This window comes from Euleptes europaea, chromosome 7 (assembly GCF_029931775.1).
Source record: "Euleptes europaea isolate rEulEur1 chromosome 7, rEulEur1.hap1, whole genome shotgun sequence".
Classification (NCBI taxonomy): domain Eukaryota; kingdom Metazoa; phylum Chordata; class Lepidosauria; order Squamata; family Sphaerodactylidae; genus Euleptes; species Euleptes europaea.
Window position 1 is genome coordinate 100,777,035 of NC_079318.1, and position 18,572 is coordinate 100,795,606.

Below are 18,572 nucleotides of genomic sequence, written 5' to 3' on the forward strand. Positions count from 1 at the left end.
AGGCTGGTTCTATGACCTTAGGCAGATCACAAGAGGGAGGGCAGGAAGGGTTGTGTCAGTGTTTGGCTCTCGTGGCCCTTTCTTACATGCCCAGGGTAATGCCCATCACCACTTTGGAGTCAGGAAGTGATTTTCCTCCAGGGCAGATTGGCCAGGGATCCTGGAGGATTTTGTTTGTTTGTTTGGCCATCTTCTGGGCATGGAGTAGGAGTCACTGGGTGTGTGTGTGAGGTTGGGGGAGGCGGTTGTGAATTTCCTGCATTGCGCAGGGGGTAGGACTAGATGACCCTGCTGGTCCCTTCCACCTCTATGATTCTATTATCTGATTACAGATCAACATTCTCAACATTCTGCTTTTCCCATTCCAGGCATCCCACCACCAGGATCGTTCCCTCCACCGGTTCCGCCTCCGGGAGCCATGCCCCCAGGAATGCCTCCAGCCATGCCACCTCCACCCATGCCCCCGGGCGCTGGAGCCCCGGGGCCCCCTTCGGGAGGCGCTCCTGCCGGGGCCCATCCTCCTCACCCGCATCCTTTCCCTCCTGGCGGGATGCATCCAGGTACGTCTCCTCACTTGTGTTGCTGCAGACAAATGACCCTGTCAGGGCGCTGATGCTTGGCTAAATAGCAGGCAGTCTGAGTCATGCTCCAGGGCTTTTACGTATGCTGAATGTTTGTGGCTTCTGGTGACCAACCTTGTCACAAAACCACAGGAGTTTAAGAACATCAGAAGAGCCCTGCTGAATCAGCCCAGTGGTTCATCCTGGCCAGGATCCTGTCTCAGGGGCAAACCAGTTCCTCTGGGGGTCCAGCAGCAGGGCACAGAGGCCAAGGCTTCCCCTGATGTTGCCTTCTGGCACTGGGATTCAGAGGTTGACTGCCTCTGATCATGGAGGTTCCCTTTATTCACCCTGGCATAGGAATATCAGAAGAGCCCAACTCGATCAGACCAGTGAGGCCCAACTCGATCCATCCAGTCCAGCATCCCAACTCGCACAGTGGCCAACCAGTTTCTTGGGAGATCCAACAACACGGCATAGAGGCCGAGGCCTTCCCCTGATGTTGCCTCCTGGCAATAGGATTCAGAAGTTGACTGCCTCTGAATGTGAAGGTTCCCTTTAGTCCCCATGGCATAAGACTATCAGAAGAGTCCTGCTGGATTCGACCAGTGGTCCATCCAGTCCAGCATCCTGCCTCACTCAGTGGCCAGTCAATTCCTCTGGAGGTCCATCAACAGGGCACAAAGGCCCAGGCCTTCACCTGACGTTGCCTCCTGGCACTGGGATTCAGAGGTTGACTGCCTCTGAATGTCGAGGTTCCCTTTTGTCAGCGTGGCTTGTAGCCACTGATCTGCCAAATCCCTTTTTAAAGCCATCTTCCTCCCCAGCTGCTCCAGGAGAGGCTGCGTGGCCTTTCTTCCTTAAGGGGCAGATCTGGGGGACAGCCCACGAGCCATCCTCATGCGGTGTCTGCTTGTTCTCTTTCCAGGAATGCCTCAGATGCAGGTGCATCACGGAATGCCCGGGATGGGCCCGCACCACCCAGGGCCGCCGGGGGCAGGCGGTCAGCCACCACCCCGCCCGCCTCCAGGCATGCCCCACCCTGGCCCACCCCCCATGGGCATGCCGCCCCGGGGGCCTCACTTTGGATCTCCAATGGGTAAGTGGGGCAGAGCTGGCGGAAATAATTTTCTTTTCCGTCTTTGGTTGAATTTTAACTCCATTTGGTCAGTGCACGTTGAGAAGCAGTAACTGACCACATCTTAAGTTTTGGCCTCAGAATTACATTTGCAGCCGTATTAATGAGTGGGAATTCCATGGAGGTGTCTTCCCTCTCAAACTGAGTGCACCAAATGAACATCAGAACAAGAGTTTTAGACATGAGCTCCTTACTCTTCCCGCCCTTTGAGGCTGTTGTCCGAAGTCTGTGTCTCTTCTCCTTTTATTAAAAAAAGGAGAGCCAGCATGGTGTAGTGGTTAAAAGCTGTGGACTCTAATCTGGAGGATCAGGTTTGATTCCCCACTCCTACACGAGTGGCGGACACTAATCTGGTGAACCAGGTTGGTTTCCCCACTCCTCCACACGAAGCTTGCTGGGTGACCTCGAGCCAGTCACAGTTCTCTTTGAACTCTCTCAGCCCCACCTACCTCACAAGGTGTCTGTTGTGGGGCGGGGGAGGGAAGGCGTTTGTAAGATGGTTTGAGACTCCTTAAACGTAGAGAAAATCAGGATATAAAACCCAGCTCTTCTTCTTCTTCTTCCAGGTCACCCCGGGCCCATGCCTCCCCACGGGATGCGTGGACCACCTCCCTTGATGCCTCCCCATGGGTACAATGGGCCCCCTCGCCCTCCTCCATACGGCTACCAGCGGATCCCTCTGCCCCCTCGCCCTGCTCAAAGGCCCATGGTGCCGCCGCGAGGGCCCATGCGGGGGCCGCTACCCCCCTAAACAAAAGGACAGCACAGGCCAGCACAAAGAAGTACCTGGCGTATTCTGATTCCTCCACTCTCTTCTTTTTTATTTCTCTTTGGACCAACATTCCTGCAAAGTGGACCGTTGCTTTCCATTGCGCCGCCCCATGTGCGAACCGTTCTTCTATCTGCTTTGGCAGCATATTAAGTTTTTTCTCACCCTGTTTTTTTCAGCCACATTGTCACCGAGAAGATTAACCGGTTTTAAGTTCTTTTTATTATTGTTAGTACTCCTTGTGAAACCCACTGTAGAAATGCAGTTTGCAAATAAAGGTTTAGGAAGATTCTCCTTGAACAAGATTTTTTTTTTTTAATGGATAGCTTGGATCTGAGAATCCAGGTCAATGTTGCTTCCACCGCCGTCACTCATGATTGTCCTTATGGAGGGAGATGTAGGGCTCCCTAGCTTCAGCAGCAGGGAGAGCCAGCGTTGTGTAGTGGTTAAGAGTGGTGTTTTGGGGCGGTGGACTCTGGTTTGATTCCCCACTCCTCCACATGAGCGGTGGACTCTAATCTGGAGAACCCGGTTGGTTTTTCCACTCTTCCACATGAAGCCAGCTGGGTGACCTTGGGCCAATTGCAGTTCTCTTAGAGCTCTCTCCGCCCCACCTGCTTCACAGGGTGTCTGGTGTGGGGAGGAGTCTGGAAGGTGATTGTAAGCCGGTTTGATTCTTCCTTAAGCGGTAGAGAAATTTGGCATATAAAAACCAACTCTTCTTTGTATTCTCTGGCTGTGACCTGTGGGCTCAGTATTTCATGTCAGATGTGGATTTTGCATCAGGATATTGCCATTAATCACACCACCCACCCAAGAGTGGTAGATATATTAATCTTTAACAACCAAAACACATAACCTTGGGCTGGATTTTGAAGATCCGTTTTGTGCATGACTTCACTTTTCCCTGGCTCAAAGAACCCTCCCCTGCTGCAAGAGAAGACTTCTTGTACACAGGAAAGCGCCACCATTAGTAGAATGGCTGTGCAAGATCCAGTCCCTTGTAGTTTCCAACAGACTAATCAGTTTATTGTTTCGGGATTTTTTACATGAGAACATCAGAAGAGCCCTGCTGGGTCAGCCCAGAGAGGGTCCATCTAGTCCAGCATCCTGTCTCACAAAGCAGCCAACCGGTCCTTTTTTTAATTTTTTATTATTATTATTATTTTTCAAAAATATCAAACAAAAATTCAACAATTAAAATAATCAACCAGTGAAATATGAAAAACATTATTGACAGTATTCATATAAAATCAAGAATATATTGACTTCCCCTACCCTCCATCCATCTCATAATGAATTAGTAGCCTCTTTTGTATAAAATTCTAATCCTAATATTGTTATTCATACCTATAAATCTCTTTAACATAAATATTCTTCAATAAAGGAAAAATTAATGATTAATACTGTCATAAGGAAAAAAGGTAAAAAGAAAAAAATGTTAATAGATCTAACTAGTAATAAATGGATTAGAACAATAGAGAATAATTAATTACTTGCATTAAACATTAATTATTTTATAAATCCTCCATTTCTCCCAAGCCCTCAATATACTAATTGTATTTCTAATTCTTTAATGTCATGTATAACTCCATTTCCAGTAAAGTCAAGCCTATTATTCGATTCCCTTTTTTTTTATCCCTTCCAAAAAAAACCTAGACTCTTTTCAACAAGTTCCTTTGTCCGGAATTTCCAACACATTCTTCTTTTTCGCAGTAATGTTAAGCGCCGAAGGGCATCCTTGGAAGCTGTGGATGAAATTTCTTCTGCTGGCGAATAGACTCCATAATAAATCTGCTGCCCAATTTCTTCCATTCCAGTATCCAAAAGGGAAATCGCTGTAATTTCGGTTTTTCTACCCTTTAAGTTCTCCAGGCCAGTAGTAAAGAGTTGATCAGGCAGATTATAAAGACAGAAGTCAAAGTCACTCTCGGTCGAATCCATTGTAAACAGCTGGAATGCTGCAAGAGATTTATTATAGTTGCCTGTTTCCTTTACAAAACTGTTCTATTGTTCATCTCTTATTTCAACTAGAGATCCCTCTAGTGTCATCTCTGGTCTCATTGCGATGAATTGGATTTTTATATCCTTAAGGTCATCAAGAATGATGTCCAGTTTTTGGTTGATAAGTTGATACTGGGTGTTCACCAAAACAAGAAGTTGATCCAGTTGTTTAGTCAGGCTTTCCATGGTTGCTGCTTCTGAGAGTTCTTATAAGGAATAGATAACAGAGTCCAGACAATTATAGCAGTGTTGTAAATAACACGGAGGTACTGCAGGAGTCCGAGTCGTAAATCTTCCGTCTTCCTTTTGTTCAGGAACTTGGGAAGAGTTTGCCGGTAACTCAATAATGCCACTCATCCGATTCCAAGTTCTCCAAAACTCTCGCGATGATAAATTGGTTCCCGGAAGGACGTGGCAGGGAGATTTGTTTTTGTTAGAAAGACAACACCTCCCTCCCCCTTACACGTCGTGGTGTCTGATTGGTGCCTGGAGTGTCTTTCAATTAGAAAGATAAGATTCATGCCTGCTTATCTGATCCTTTCTTGTTTTCAAAGAGTTGATAAAGAATGGGGTAAGGAGATACGGATTTGTTAGATGAGTTTAAACAATCTTTTGGAACTTCCAGATCCAGGTAAAACAAAAGAGTTCTTTTAACTTAGATTTTAGGAGAGTAGGTACTTTGCTTCTTTATAGTTGCTTAGATGGTGAAGATAGAGGAGGACTGAGCCTTATTGCCGAAGCAACGTTCTTGCCAGGTGGGACCGGCATCTAAACCTCCGGGGGATTTGCAAAGCTCCCTCAGATAGTTTAGGGGTCAGACCGCTCTTGTTGGCAGCAGGGAATATCCATTTGCTTCCCGGTCCACTGATTAGAACCAGGTTGGGGTGCTATTCAGCTCCCCAAATTGAACGTTACTTGGATTCCCCCGGGAGAGCAACCTGGGAAATGTGTGCTCAGTCCAGCTGCACTACTGGAAGCCAGCCAATCGGTTCTTCTTGTAGGTAGGTAGTCCCCTGTGCAAGCACCGGGTCATTACTGACCCATGGGGTGACGTCACATCCCGAAGTTTACTAGGCAGACTCTGTTTACGGGATAGTTTGCCAGTGCCTTCCCCAGTCATCTACACTTTACCCCCAGCAAGCTGGGTGCTCATTTGACCCACCTCGGAAGGATGGAAGGCTGAGTCAACCTTGAGCCGGCTACCTGAAACCGACTTCCGTTGGGATCGAACTCAGGTCATGAGCAGGACTTTTGACTGCAGTACTGCAGCTTACCTCTCTACGCCATGGGGCTCTTATAATCAGGTATTTATGTACTCTGTATTGGGGGAAACTAAAAACGAGGAGTTACCTACTACACTAAACCAAATTCTTTCCCACCCTTACAAATGGGTCCAATTGATCTGTACTGATCCTGGCGATTCCTCCCTGCCCCTGGACTTGTCCTCACACTCGACCCCCCCTCCCTTGAGTTAGCTGCCCCACCAAGGAGAAGCCCCTCTTCTCAAACTGTTCCCAGAGTTGGGGACGTTGGAAAGGAGATGCTTTCCTCCGTTGCCCCTAGATGGGGCAGGCTGTTGCCCCACAAGAGCATGTCCACACCCAAACCAGGAAGAAGATATGAGGCCCGAGGGAAAAGCAGGGGCCCCCTGCCTGCCTGCCTGCCTCCCGCGGACCTTATTGCTGGAAACTCCATATTCATGATGCCCACCTATTCTCTCCAGGATCAGAGGAGCATGCCTATTATATCAGGTGCTGTGGAACACAGGCAGGATAATGCTGCTGCAGTCATCTTGCTTGTGGGCTTCCTAGAGGTACCTGGTTGGCCACTGTGTGGACAGACTGCTGGACTGGATGGGCCTGGGTCTGACCCAGCAGGGCTTTTCTTATGTTCTTGTGGTCTTTGGGCTAGACCAGGGGTGTCAAACATAAGGCCCCTTGAGAGCTCTTATCTGGCCCACAAGCCAGCTGAGGCAGCCCCCTCCTCCACTCCGTCTGGTCTGGCGAGGCAGGGCCCAGCCCAACCACATGAGATTTATCCGGCCCTCGTAACAATTTAGTTCGACACCCCTGTTAGGATGTCAAGTTTTGAGCACATGTTGGTATCTTAATCACGAGGTCTTGTGTTGCTGTTTTAAAATGCCCAGGCTTTTTTCTGTAGATGCTCGGGGTGGGTGGGGGGAATGACAGCTGAGTTCCTCTTCAAAGCTGGTGCTTGGTTTGTAGGCTCTTGCGTGAAAGGTATCTCTTCACCTGAATCTTGTATGGAGAGGGTCGGAAAGCTAGTGCGCATGAGCCCATACAATCGGTGACTGGATTGTGACAAGTGGGTGTGTAAGAGTCAGGATTGAACACTTTCTCGACCAGAATGCTCCCTGGCTTGGGGGCCCTGATGTCATTCTGGGCCTAAGCTAGCTGACAGATTGGTTGTGAAGCTGGAAATGCCTCGCATGGATTTATTGGGGGAAGGATAAAAATGCTGTCCCCCGCAGCTGTTGGTGGGCAGGGCGGGGCAATTCGATGCATGAGTGTGTGGAGTTCTTTGAGAGAAGATGACATCTTTGTTCACAAGCCTCATGCCTAACACTTTCAGCGTGAGCACAGGAGGAGAACTGATAATTAAGCCAGTGTTTTTTTCAAAGTAAGTATGGAAAAGTTAGCACTTTCTGTGGCACGACTGGAGTTCGACACCGGCACACAGCTTGGGTTCTGCTCTCTATTTAAAAATAATCTTTAATTTGTAAAACTTTTTTTTAAATCCCTTTAAAAGTCATTGAGGTGGGGGTGAGATAAATCCACTCTTCTATTCTTGTATGGAAAAGGAAGGGCCAAACCTTACTGTGTGTGTGTGTGTGTGTGTGTGTGTGTGTGTGTAGGAGTAGATTGGTTGATGGCTTCTGAGAAGGAACAGACTTGCAAGCCCTTTCTTGTTCCTTCCGGTTCATAGAATCATAGAGTTGGCAGGGGCTGGACAAACACTTGTCAGGGATGCTCTAGGCTGATCCTGCATTGAGCAGGGGGTTGGACAGGATGGCCTGTATGGCCCCTGCCGACTCTATGAGAGCAATGTAAAAACAGTATAAACACATTAAAAGCCAGAAAGAACGTGTGCCCTAGCCAGCAGTATCCCCCCGTTGTTCAGGCAATCCCAAAAGCTCTCTGGAACGGCTCTGTTTTTAAAGCTCACCTGACCTTTTCTAGGATGCCACTCCAGACAGCAGCTGAAAAAGCCCAAGCCTGAACTTTGCCTTAGAACTGGGGGTGGGGGTGGTAATAGATCTTGCTGGGAAGGTCAGAGCTGCCCCCTGGGAGCCAGCCATAGCCAGCTAGATTCAAACCCAGAGTAGTACCTTAGGGACCAACAAGATTTGGGAGGGTTTTGAGCTTTCAAGCGTCAAAGTTCCCTTCTGATGAATGGAGCTTGGCTCTTGAAAGCTCTTATAGAATCAGAATTGTTGAGTTGGAAGGGACTACACAGGCCATCTAGTCCAACCTCCTGCTTAATGCAGGATCAGCATAGAGCATCCCTGACAAGTGCTTGTCCAGCCTCTGCTTAAAGTCCCCCAGTGAGGGGGAGTTCACCACCTTCCTAGGCAGCCCATTCCACTGTTGGAACAACTTACTGAAAAAACCTTTTCCTAATATCCAAAAGGAACCTTTCTGCCTGCAATTTAAACCCATTATTGCGAGTCCTTTCCTCTGCTGCCAACAGGAACAGCTCCCTGCCCTCCTCCAAGTGACAGCCCTTCAAATACTTAAGGAGAGCAATCCTGTCCCCCCTCGACCTCCTGTTCTCCTGGCTGAATGTTCCCAAGTCCCTCAGCCTTTCCTCATAGGGCTGGGTCACCAGGCCCCTGATCGTCCTCGTCGCTCTCCTCTGCACCCGCTCGATTCTGTCCACATCCTTTTGGAAGTGAGGCCTCCAGAACTGCACACACTACTCCAGTATACAATATCCTGAAAAGCATCTCTAAGGTGCTGCTGGACTTGAATCTAGTTGTTCTACTGAAGTCCAACATGGTTACCCCCTGCAACTGCCATAGCCAGGACGTGTTGAAAGGGACTCCAAGGTAAAACGGGGAGGGAATTCATCGGTTCTTGTAGGTTATCCGGGCTGTGTGACCGTGGTCTTGGTATTTTCTTTCCTGACCTTCTGCCAGCAGCTGTGGCAGGCATCTTCAGAGGAGTAACACCGAAGGGAGGGAATTGTCAGTCAACATGAGCTGGGAGGGAAATTTTACACAGACGATTTGCATAAAATGGTGGTTCCTCTGGAAGAGGTGTGCAGCGAGCTGGGAATTGGAGAGGAGAGTCCAGCATCCCGATTTAGCAGAAGGTGAGCTATGGATGGGTGCTCTGGGTGGGGGAAGGGAGCGATGCGCAGGCAGCCGTGGACCAGCTCAGCATCTGTCTTGATAAAACGGGTCACCTGCCAGTCGTGTAGTTTGCAGCTGGTTCAAGTAGCTCTTGTACAAAGCCTGGCATTGAATGAAGAGTGTTGACTCATGGAAGAAAATAGGTTTCCACGGTTGCTTGCCAGGTGTCATCTGGCTGCTTCAACAATAGGGTTGCCGGGTCCCTCTTTGCCACTGGTGGGAGTTTTTTTGGGCAGAGCCTTAGGAAAACTGATCTCTATCAGCTGGAGATCAGTTGTAATAGCGGGAGATATCCAGCTAGTACCTGGCAACCTCTTGTTGGGGCGGAGCCAGAGGAGGGCACGGTTTGGGGAGGGACTTCAATGCCATAGAGTCCAATTGCCAAAGCGGACACTTTCTCCAGGAGAACTGATCTCCATCAGCTGGAGATTAGTTGTAATCGCGGGAGATCTCCAGCTGGTACCTAGAGGTTGGCAACACTATTCAACAAGCACTGTGAAAGGGATGGGAATGGAGTTGGGGGGCGGGGCTGCCCTGACCTCCATATACCATTGAATTGGCCCCTACTCATTCAGAACAACATCTCGAAGGAGATGTCATCATGCTGGTATAGTACAGAAAAAGATGACTCAAAGGATTCTCTACCACCTTAAAGGCCAATAAAATTTTCCAAGGTATATCCTCTCATGCGTCAAAGCTGATTTTTTCAGATTCATCTGATACATGTGGGCGGTAGATTCAAGATAGACAATACTTTACACAACAAGTGATTAGAATGTGGAATTTGTTTCCAGAGGATGTAATGATGGACACAGGTGTAGACCGCTTTAAAAGGGGATTAGACAGATTCATGGAGGAGAGGAAGGTATATCAGTGGCTACCAGCCATGGTGACTGGAGAACAGTTGTAATAGCAGGAGATCTCCAGCCACCACCTGGAGGTTGGCATCCCTATTTCACTTTGCGGCTCCCTTTGTCATATTTGGCCAAGCTTCTCCTTTCAACAAAACTGCTGTGGAGGACTGGGAGGTTTAAAGTGTGTGGGGTTTTTGTCACAGCCCTGCTGGGCCCCCTCCCTGCTTAAAGATAAGAATGAAAAACTGGCTAGCTAAAATACAAGATTCCCCAAACAACAGCAGCATCCACAGACAAAAGCAGCAAGACCTTTTCCCCCCTGGGAAAACGAAGCTACCTGGGGAGAGAATTCCCTAGTCTTGGTTTAGCTTTATGCTACTGTTGTACTTCTACCGGTACTGCCTCAGTTTCCCCCCTTTTCAGCCCCCTCCCTTCAAGCCCCTGCAACCAACATTGTTATTTTGCTCTGTAATTTGCCGGATCTGCTGATGTGGCTCCTACCAATTGTCTCGCTTGGTGAAAGCAAACTTCTCCGATCCATCAGCGGCTCTGCGTGGTGCGCTTGTGTTCCAGGAGCTCTAAATAGCACACAACAAAACCTGCGTGAAGGAGCTGCCGACAGCACAATTAGGGGCTGCAATTTACACCCATTTGCTGTACCCTTCCCTTTAATTTCTCAGCCTTCCCCAAGCAGCATTCTGAGGCCTGCCGTCATGAGAGATGTGTGCTTACATGTTCCCAGAGAGAAAGGTAGAAACAGGGTGAATGAGGGGATCACAATGAGCAAGAAAGGGCAGAGCAGAATTTGGCATTGTGAGAATCTTTCTTTCTTTCTTTCTTTCTTTCTTTCTTTCTTTCTTTCTTTCTTTCTTTCTTTCTTTCTTTCTTTCTTTCTTTCTTTCTTTCTTTCTTTCTTTCTTTCTTTCTTTCTTTCTTTGGCTTGGAAGAGAATGACAAATGGCTGCTAAAATCTACCGAGCAGGATTTCTATGGAAGGCCGAGCGTTGTGGCTTCAGCCTCTACCCCCGTGTGGCCCTTTGCCCATCCCGTTATTCTTTTGCAAAATCTTTTCTGGGTTATCAGTCCAAATGAAGTGGGATAGAAGGAGATACCTGGGAGACCAAAGCTCACCCCGCCTTCAGCCGGCCAATTATTTTATTAATTCAAGATATTTATCAGCTAGCCTTTTTCCTGAACATCTCAGATTGAAAGTCAGGCAACAGCAATGTAAAACGATTTCATAAAGCAAACATTAAAAAACAGGGATAAAATCACATTAAAACCAGTCTAAAATTCCTTATGCCCCCCACCAGTGGGTATTGTCCATTTCCCCAGGCTCAGGCTGCCCCCAAACCTTTTTGGAACACAACTGTTTTGCAGCCTCACTGGAAAGCCAGGAGGGTAGGAGCTCTCCCGCCACCTCACCTTCTTTCAGAGAAAGTCGGCATATAAAAAGCAACTCTTCTTCTCCTCCTCCTCCTCCAAAATGCCTCAACAGCCTTGCTCAGGTCTTGCAAACTGAGGGCCGGGGCTTCCTTGATTGAGTCAATCCGTCTCATCGTGGACCTGCCATTAACGGCCCTTTGGGGGAGCAAACACTTGATACTGTGAGAACGTCCCATGAAGCTGCCGTCTCCTGAGTCAGAACCTTGACCCATCAAGGGCAGGCGTGTCTCCTGCAGCTGGCAGTCGCTCTAGTAGAGAAATGTCTTCCACATCACTTCCTACCTGGTCCTTTTAACTTGGGTCTTTTATCCATGGCTGTTTCCCTCACCATCACCCCTCCAGGTCTTCGATTGGATTATGAATGCCATTTCCGGCTGTCAGAGGTTGCTTTGCTCTCCTCTGCATTTCTCCATGTTTTGCCCACGTTTTTGGGGGCAAAACGGGGAAATGCAGGGGGAGAGCGAGGCGACCTCTGACTGTCGGGACCTTGTGTTACGAAGAGATGCTCTGCTACTGAGCTGGGGGCCCTGGAGCTTCATCCTCAGGTCCATCCCACAAGTAGCAGCACTTTCCCTCAGCAGCTTGGACAGGAGGAAAGCACCCACATGAGCAGAATGAATCTGTGGGAACTGGCATTGCTACCTGTGGGTTAGGAAATTCCTGGGGATTTAGGGGTAGTGCCTGAGGAGAACAGGGTTTGGAGAGGGCAGGGACCTCCATGGGGAATAATGTCTTATACTCTGCCTTTCATAGAATCATAGAGTTGGAAGGAACCACCAGGGCCATCTAGTCCAACCCCCTGGACAATGCAGGTAGTTCACAACTACATCCCCCCCACACACCCCAGTGACCTCTCCTTGCTGAGAAGATGGCAACAAAAACCCTCCAGAATCCCTGGCCAATCTGGCCTGGAAGAAAATTCCTTCCTGACTCCAAAGTGGCAACTGGCACTACCCTGGGCATGCAACAAAAGTCCCGAGAGCCAAACTGACACAAACCTTCCTGCCCTCCCTCTCATGATCTGCCCAAGGTCACAGAATCAGCATTGCTGACAGGTGGCCATCTAGCCTCTGCTTAAAAACCTCCAGGGAAGGAGAGCCCACCACCTCCCGAGGAAGCCTGTTCCACTGAGGAATCGCTCTAACTGTTAGCAAGTTCTTCCTAATGCCTAGACGGAAACACTTGATTTAATTTCAGCCCCTTGGTTCTGGTCCAACCTTCTTGGGCAACAGAAAACAACTCGGCACCCTCCTCTATATGACAGCCCTTCAAGTACTTGAAGATGGTTATCATATCCCCTCTCAGTCTTCTCCTCGTCAGGCTAAACATACCCAGCTCCTTCAACCTTTCCTCATAGGACTTGGTCTCCAGACCCCGCATCATCCTTGTTGCCCTCCTCTGGACATGTTCCAGCTTGTCTACATCTTTCTTAAATTGCGATGCCCAAAACTGAACACAATACTCTAGATGAGGTCTAACCAGAGCAGAGTAAAGCGATACCATCACTTCGGGTGATCTGGACACTATACTTCTATTGATGCAGCCCAAGATTGCATTTGCCTTTTTAGCTACTGCATCACACTGCTGACTCATGTTCAGTGTTTGGTCTACTAAGACCCCAAGATCCTTTTCACACACACTACTGCTAAGATAGTCAAAGATAGGACATTTTGGAGGACTTTCATTCATAGGGTCGCCATGAGTCAGAAGCAACTTGACGGCACTTAACACACACACACTGCTAAGACAAGTCCCTCATCCAACAATTACGCATTTGAATTTTCCTACCTAAATGCAAAAATTTACATTTATCTCTGTTGAAATGCATTTTATTAGTTTTAGCCCAATTCTTCCGCCTGTCAAGCTGATGGAACATATTACAAGCTGATGGAACATATCTTGACTCCACATCTACAGAGAACTTTTAACAAAGTATTACAAGAAGGAATAATTCCAGATTCTTGGAAAGAGGCCCACATTTCATTAATTCCCAAAGATGAAAGAGAACACCACATGCCAAAAGCTTACAGACCGATCTCCTTATTAAATGTGGATTATAAAATAATGGCTGCAATATTGACTGAAAGACTGCAGAGACATATTTAAAAAATAATACACCCTGATCAAATTGGATTTATGCCAAAAAGACAACTGAAAGACAACATAAGAGTAGTATTAGCAGCGATTCATAATTTCAAAATACATAAAAAGAAAGCAGCAATGTTATTCTTAGATGCAGAGAAAGCTTTTGACAACGTTTCTTGGACTTTTCTTAAACAGACACTGAAATATTGGGACTGTGGATTACAATTTATGAACACTGTAAATGCAATTTATTCATCACAAAAAGCAAGACTACTTATAAATGGCATGTTAACGGAGCAATTTGACATTGAAAAAGGAACAAGACAAGGATGTCCGTTGTCACCTTTATTATTTATCTTGGCTATGGAAGTTTTAGCAAACAAGATAAGAAAAGACCCAGAACTATATGGACTGAAATTTGAAGACCAGGAATATAAGATCAGAAGCTACGCGGATGATGATGTACTAATTTGCCAACAACCCAAAAAATCTATAGAAAGAATTCTTCACCAAATCAATTTCTTTAATTATTATGCTGGATACAAGTTAAACAGAAATAAAACCAATTTGATGACATTTAATCTATCTCTTCAAGAAAGAAAAGAACTCCAGGACGCTTTACAATGTGAAATGCCAAGAAAAAGTCTGAAATATCTGGGAATACAAATTCCGACAGGATCAGAAACAAAAGTTTCTCCATCCTATCAGTGACTCCTCTAATAAATGGCAAGAATACCTTTCCTAAAAGGAAAAAAAAACATAACCTACAAACAGTGTTTAAACCCACCAAGAAAATACAACAAATGCTACGATCAGCAAAAGTCAAAAGAGACCCCCTCACCTCAGCAGGAGTATATCATATACCTTGCAGCTGTGGAGAAGTTTACATCGGGACCACAAAACGCAGCATGCAAACAAGGATAAAAGAACATGAAAGATACTGCAGACTTTGCCAACCTGAGAAATCAGCAGTGGCTGAACATGGACTGACACAAACAGGACACAGGGTCTTATTCCAAGACACTGAAAGACTGGACAATTCTACCAACTATTTTGTCAGATTGCACAGAGAAGCCATTGAAATTCATAAACATCAGCACAACTTTAACAGAAAAGAAGAGAGTTTAAGAATGAATAAGGCTTGGCTTCCTGTCCTAAAAACCTCCAGACTAACAAAGACTATAGTCAACAATAGCCATGGAGATTAGCTTTGGACTTCACACATTAACAGATCACTTCAGGATACAATGGTTCCATATTAACATACCACACCATCATTAGCACATTATCTTGATACTTACAGGACAATGATTAGCACATTACTTTTGCAGGACAATGACTCAGCTCAAACCCAACCCCTTTCTGACTATATCTTCCTACACACTTGACACTGAGAGACACTGTCCTTCAGTGTTACTACTCTGAAGATGCCTGCCACAGTTGCTGGCGAAACGTCAGGAAAGAAAATTCCAAGACCACGGTTACACAGCCCGGATAACCTACAAGAACCAATGAACTCTGACTGTGAAAGCCTTTGACAATAAATAGAAGAAGACATTGAAAGTTGGAAAAAACTTTCAATATCTTGCTTTGGCAGAATTGCAACAATCAAAATGAACATTTTACCAAGAATAAATTTTCTCTTTTTGACATTATCAATTGGAATTCCAAAGACTACTCTTGAGAAGTGGCAAAGAACCATCAATAAATTTATTTGGAATGGGAAAAAAACAAGAATAAGATTTTCTGTACTTCAAGATGAAAAGAAAAGAGGTGGACTAGCTGTACCTAACTTGAAAATTTATCATCAAGCAGCATCGTTAGCGGCAATATCGGAATGAATAAAAAAACCAGAAGATCGATCGTTAAGACTTGAGAAATCATGTATAGACGGAGGCTCTCATCATTGGTTATGGCCAGAGAAGAAAATATCAATTCCAAAAGACAAGGCTCAAGAAAACTTGACATTCCAACTATTAAGAAAATGGCAAGACTTGAAAAATATTGTCAATCCAACTCCGCCAGAGGTGATGTCTCCTACAGAGGCGTATTTGGACTGGAAAACTTGTCAAAAGTATGACTTTTTGACATATAAGGACTTAACCAACAGTCAAGGTCACATTAAAACCTTTCAAGATCTAACTGCTGAGAATGTTAAAATATCTTGGTTTCCATACATGCAAATAATACATGCACTCAAAACTGAATATCTCTCCAAGGGGAAAATAAGAAAGCCAACAGAATTTGGAATCATAATAAGTAAAACTCAGGATCATTTATTGTCTAAAATCTATAAAATGTTACTGACATTAGAAACAACTCCAGAACAAGTAAAAGTTTGTATGGTGAAATGGATGCAAAACTTTGGTGAAATGATACTTCTACAGACCTGGGGAAAAAATGTGGCAACAAGACATAAAATTCACAGGTTCTCAAGCATTAAGAGAAAATTGGTACAAGATGTTTTACAGATGGCACTTTGCACCGAAAGATCTACAAAAAATGTACAAATCAAACCAAGCAAATTGTTGGAAATGCTCAGAGACCCAGGGCACGTTTTTCCATCAATGGTGGAGTTGTAAAAAGGCACAAAAGTATTGGAAGGATATACATGGGGAAATGCAAAAAATAATAAACTCAAACTTTTATTTTCAACCAAAACATTTCTTGCTAGGTATGTTGCCATCACAGATAAGTCCAATACACAAAGAGTTTTTTCAATACGAAATGACAGCTGCAAGAATGCTATACGCACAATACTGGAAAGATAAAAGAATACCAACTTTAGAACAATGGATTACAAAAATGCACAAATACGTCGACATGGCAAGACTTTCCAACTGGATGAAAGAAAAAAACCCAGATGAACATCAACAACGCTGGCAACCATTCTACAATAGATATGCGACCAAAGAAAGCACAAGGCAACTGACCTGCTCTAGTCTCTCTGGACATTGACTAGTCTACGCACGCCTGTAGATGAAAGGATTTCAGTAAAAGATTAGATGAAGTAATAAGATTTTAAGATAACTGCGAAGTTTTTATTAACACTAACCATTTTAGGTAAAATCATTGAACACAGCCAGATAGAATACAGAGTATAGAATACTAATAAATGTTAATAAAAGTCCTTAATGTTAAATATTAGACTTTGGTAGATGTCAAATTATGAACCAAAAGAAATGATGAATAAGATGTGAGCCTGTCCTTAATGTCAATCACGTATGATATCACAACTGTTCCTACACCCTTTTTCCCTATTCTTTTTGTATAATCAAAAACTAATAAAATATTTTCAAAAAAAAAAGAAAAAAGATCATCTTGTATCCTGGCTCTGTCTTCTACCATATTTGCTACCCCTCCCAATTTAGTCAAAGCAGCCATTTCCTACAGGGGAACTGATCTTTGTAGTCTGGAGGTTGGGTGTAATTCCAGGAGACCTCCAGGCCCCACCTGGAGGTTGGCAATGCTAGTGGGAACCAACCTGGCATTCTGCCAGAAAAAAGCTTTTCTACCACCACCACCCCATTTTATGTGGCACCTGCATGTATTACAGAGGGCATCATTTTCGGAGAGAGATTCCCTCCTGGGGGGCATGAAGGGAGAGGGAATCCCTCACCAGAGACAGCAATTGCTGAGTGTGACGTGATTGACGAGCTAAGAAGCCTTGAACTGGGGGGCAGCCCTCGTCATATCTGCCTGAGATGAGCATCTCTCAGCGCACGCTGAGTGCCTTTCCCGCACCACACCGCCCGCCCCCCACAGCGAGAATTAAGTGGCAGGGCTGGCTCCCAGTGCAGCTGGCAGAGGTTGTAATCCATCCCTGAATCTCTTTGGTTAGCAATAAGCACTCCCCTCGCGTCCCTGGGCATGCTTTGGTGCCTGTAGCGTAAAGAAAGGTTTGAAAATGTATAATGCACAGAATAAAAGTCTCTGGACCTTCCCATGTTTCTATTTCTCTGGAGGGCGCCTCCAAGACTTTGATTTTTACCCCCCCCCAGAACATTGTTCCAATCATCTCCCCAGAGATCCTTCTTTGTTATGTCCTCGTCATGCTTTATTTCAGTTCCAAACAGTAAATGCTCATGGGGGTATTTGGAGCTCTGGTGTGGACAGGAATTATCTCCCACCCAGGGCCAATCATCTGCCACTTAACAGCTTTCTCTTCTGCTTTGAAAGAGGATCTTTTGGGGGAAAACCCCGCCCTGGGTAAAATGCTACTTGCCGGGCTCAGCAATGAGTCACAGATGTGGGAGGGCAGCTCTTTCAGCCCACAGGAAGGAGGAATGAGAGGGGAGGGCATCTTGGGCATCTTCTGGGCATGGAGTAGGGGTCACTGGGGGTGTGGGGGGGAGGCAGTTGTGAATGTCCTGCATTGTGCAGGGGGTTGGACTAGATGACCCTGGTGGTCCCAACTCTATGATTCTGTGATTCTAACCTGTGATGAATCTGAAAACAAGAAGCCAGCTGGGCAGGGAGAGACAGAGGCCTGATATGCCCAGAGAGGGGAGGACTCTTATTCCAAATGCCTTGTCCTGATTGTTCCCACACCTGCCTTCCAGGGTGCTTGGCTGAGAGGTGCCAGGCCTCTGTGGGGGGGGGGGGGGCTGGAGGTCCAACCCACCATTTTGGAAACCGTCACCCCAGGAGCAAGGGCTGGTTGCTGTAGCTCAGCAAAGGGGCCCCTCCAGGCCCAGCAACCCCCTCCCCCTCATCTTGAGTAGTGCTCTAAACCAAAGCTTAGACTGTGGGGGTTGCGGGGGGGGGGATTAAATTTTAAAATAAAATTCTTTATGATTTATTATCAGTAAATGTTTGATCTGTGTGCCTATTTTATATACCTATATACCTGGGGTCACGTAAAAATTTCTCGGGCAAAAATGGGTAACGAGTGGAAAAAGTTGAAGAAGCCCTGCTCTAAACGAGCCCGTTGTCATGTGGAAGCTTCCCCCCAAACGTGGGGGTGTCCAGCTGGCCCCACAGGGCAAAATCAGGCCAAGTGAAGAAGAAGAGTTGGTTTTTATATACCGACTTTCTCTACCACTTAAGGAAGAATCAAACCGGCTTACAATCACCTTCCCTTCCCCTCCCCACAACAGACACCCTGTAAGGTTGGTGGGGCTGAGAGAGCTGTGACTAGCCCAAGGGCCACAGGTGTGAAGACTACAGCGAAGGGGGCGGGTGTGTGGATGAGGGTTTCCAACCTCCAGGTGGGGCCCAGAGATCTCCCAGAATTACAACTGGCCCCTAGACTCCAGAGCTCACTTCCACTGGACAAAATGGAAACTCAGTGGGTGGCATTAGACCCTGCGGAGGTCCCTGCCCTCCCCAAACCCTGCCT

At 46.3% G+C, this 18,572-nt stretch overlaps 1 protein-coding gene across 2 annotated transcripts in view; it reads left to right on the forward strand.

Annotated features, from left to right (window-relative positions):
* Positions 1-2,456, forward strand: part of SF3B4 (splicing factor 3b subunit 4) — a 53,350-nt gene extending 50,894 nt beyond the window's left edge. For both annotated transcript variants that reach the window (XM_056852896.1, XM_056852895.1), the window contains 3 exons: positions 369-560; positions 1,489-1,659; positions 2,265-2,456. In XM_056852896.1, the coding sequence (XP_056708874.1) occupies positions 369-560; positions 1,489-1,659; positions 2,265-2,449 (548 nt within the window). In that variant the 3' untranslated portion in view covers positions 2,450-2,456. The remainder of the gene's footprint in view (positions 1-368; positions 561-1,488; positions 1,660-2,264) is intronic.
* Positions 2,457-18,572: the final 16,116 nt, after the last annotated feature.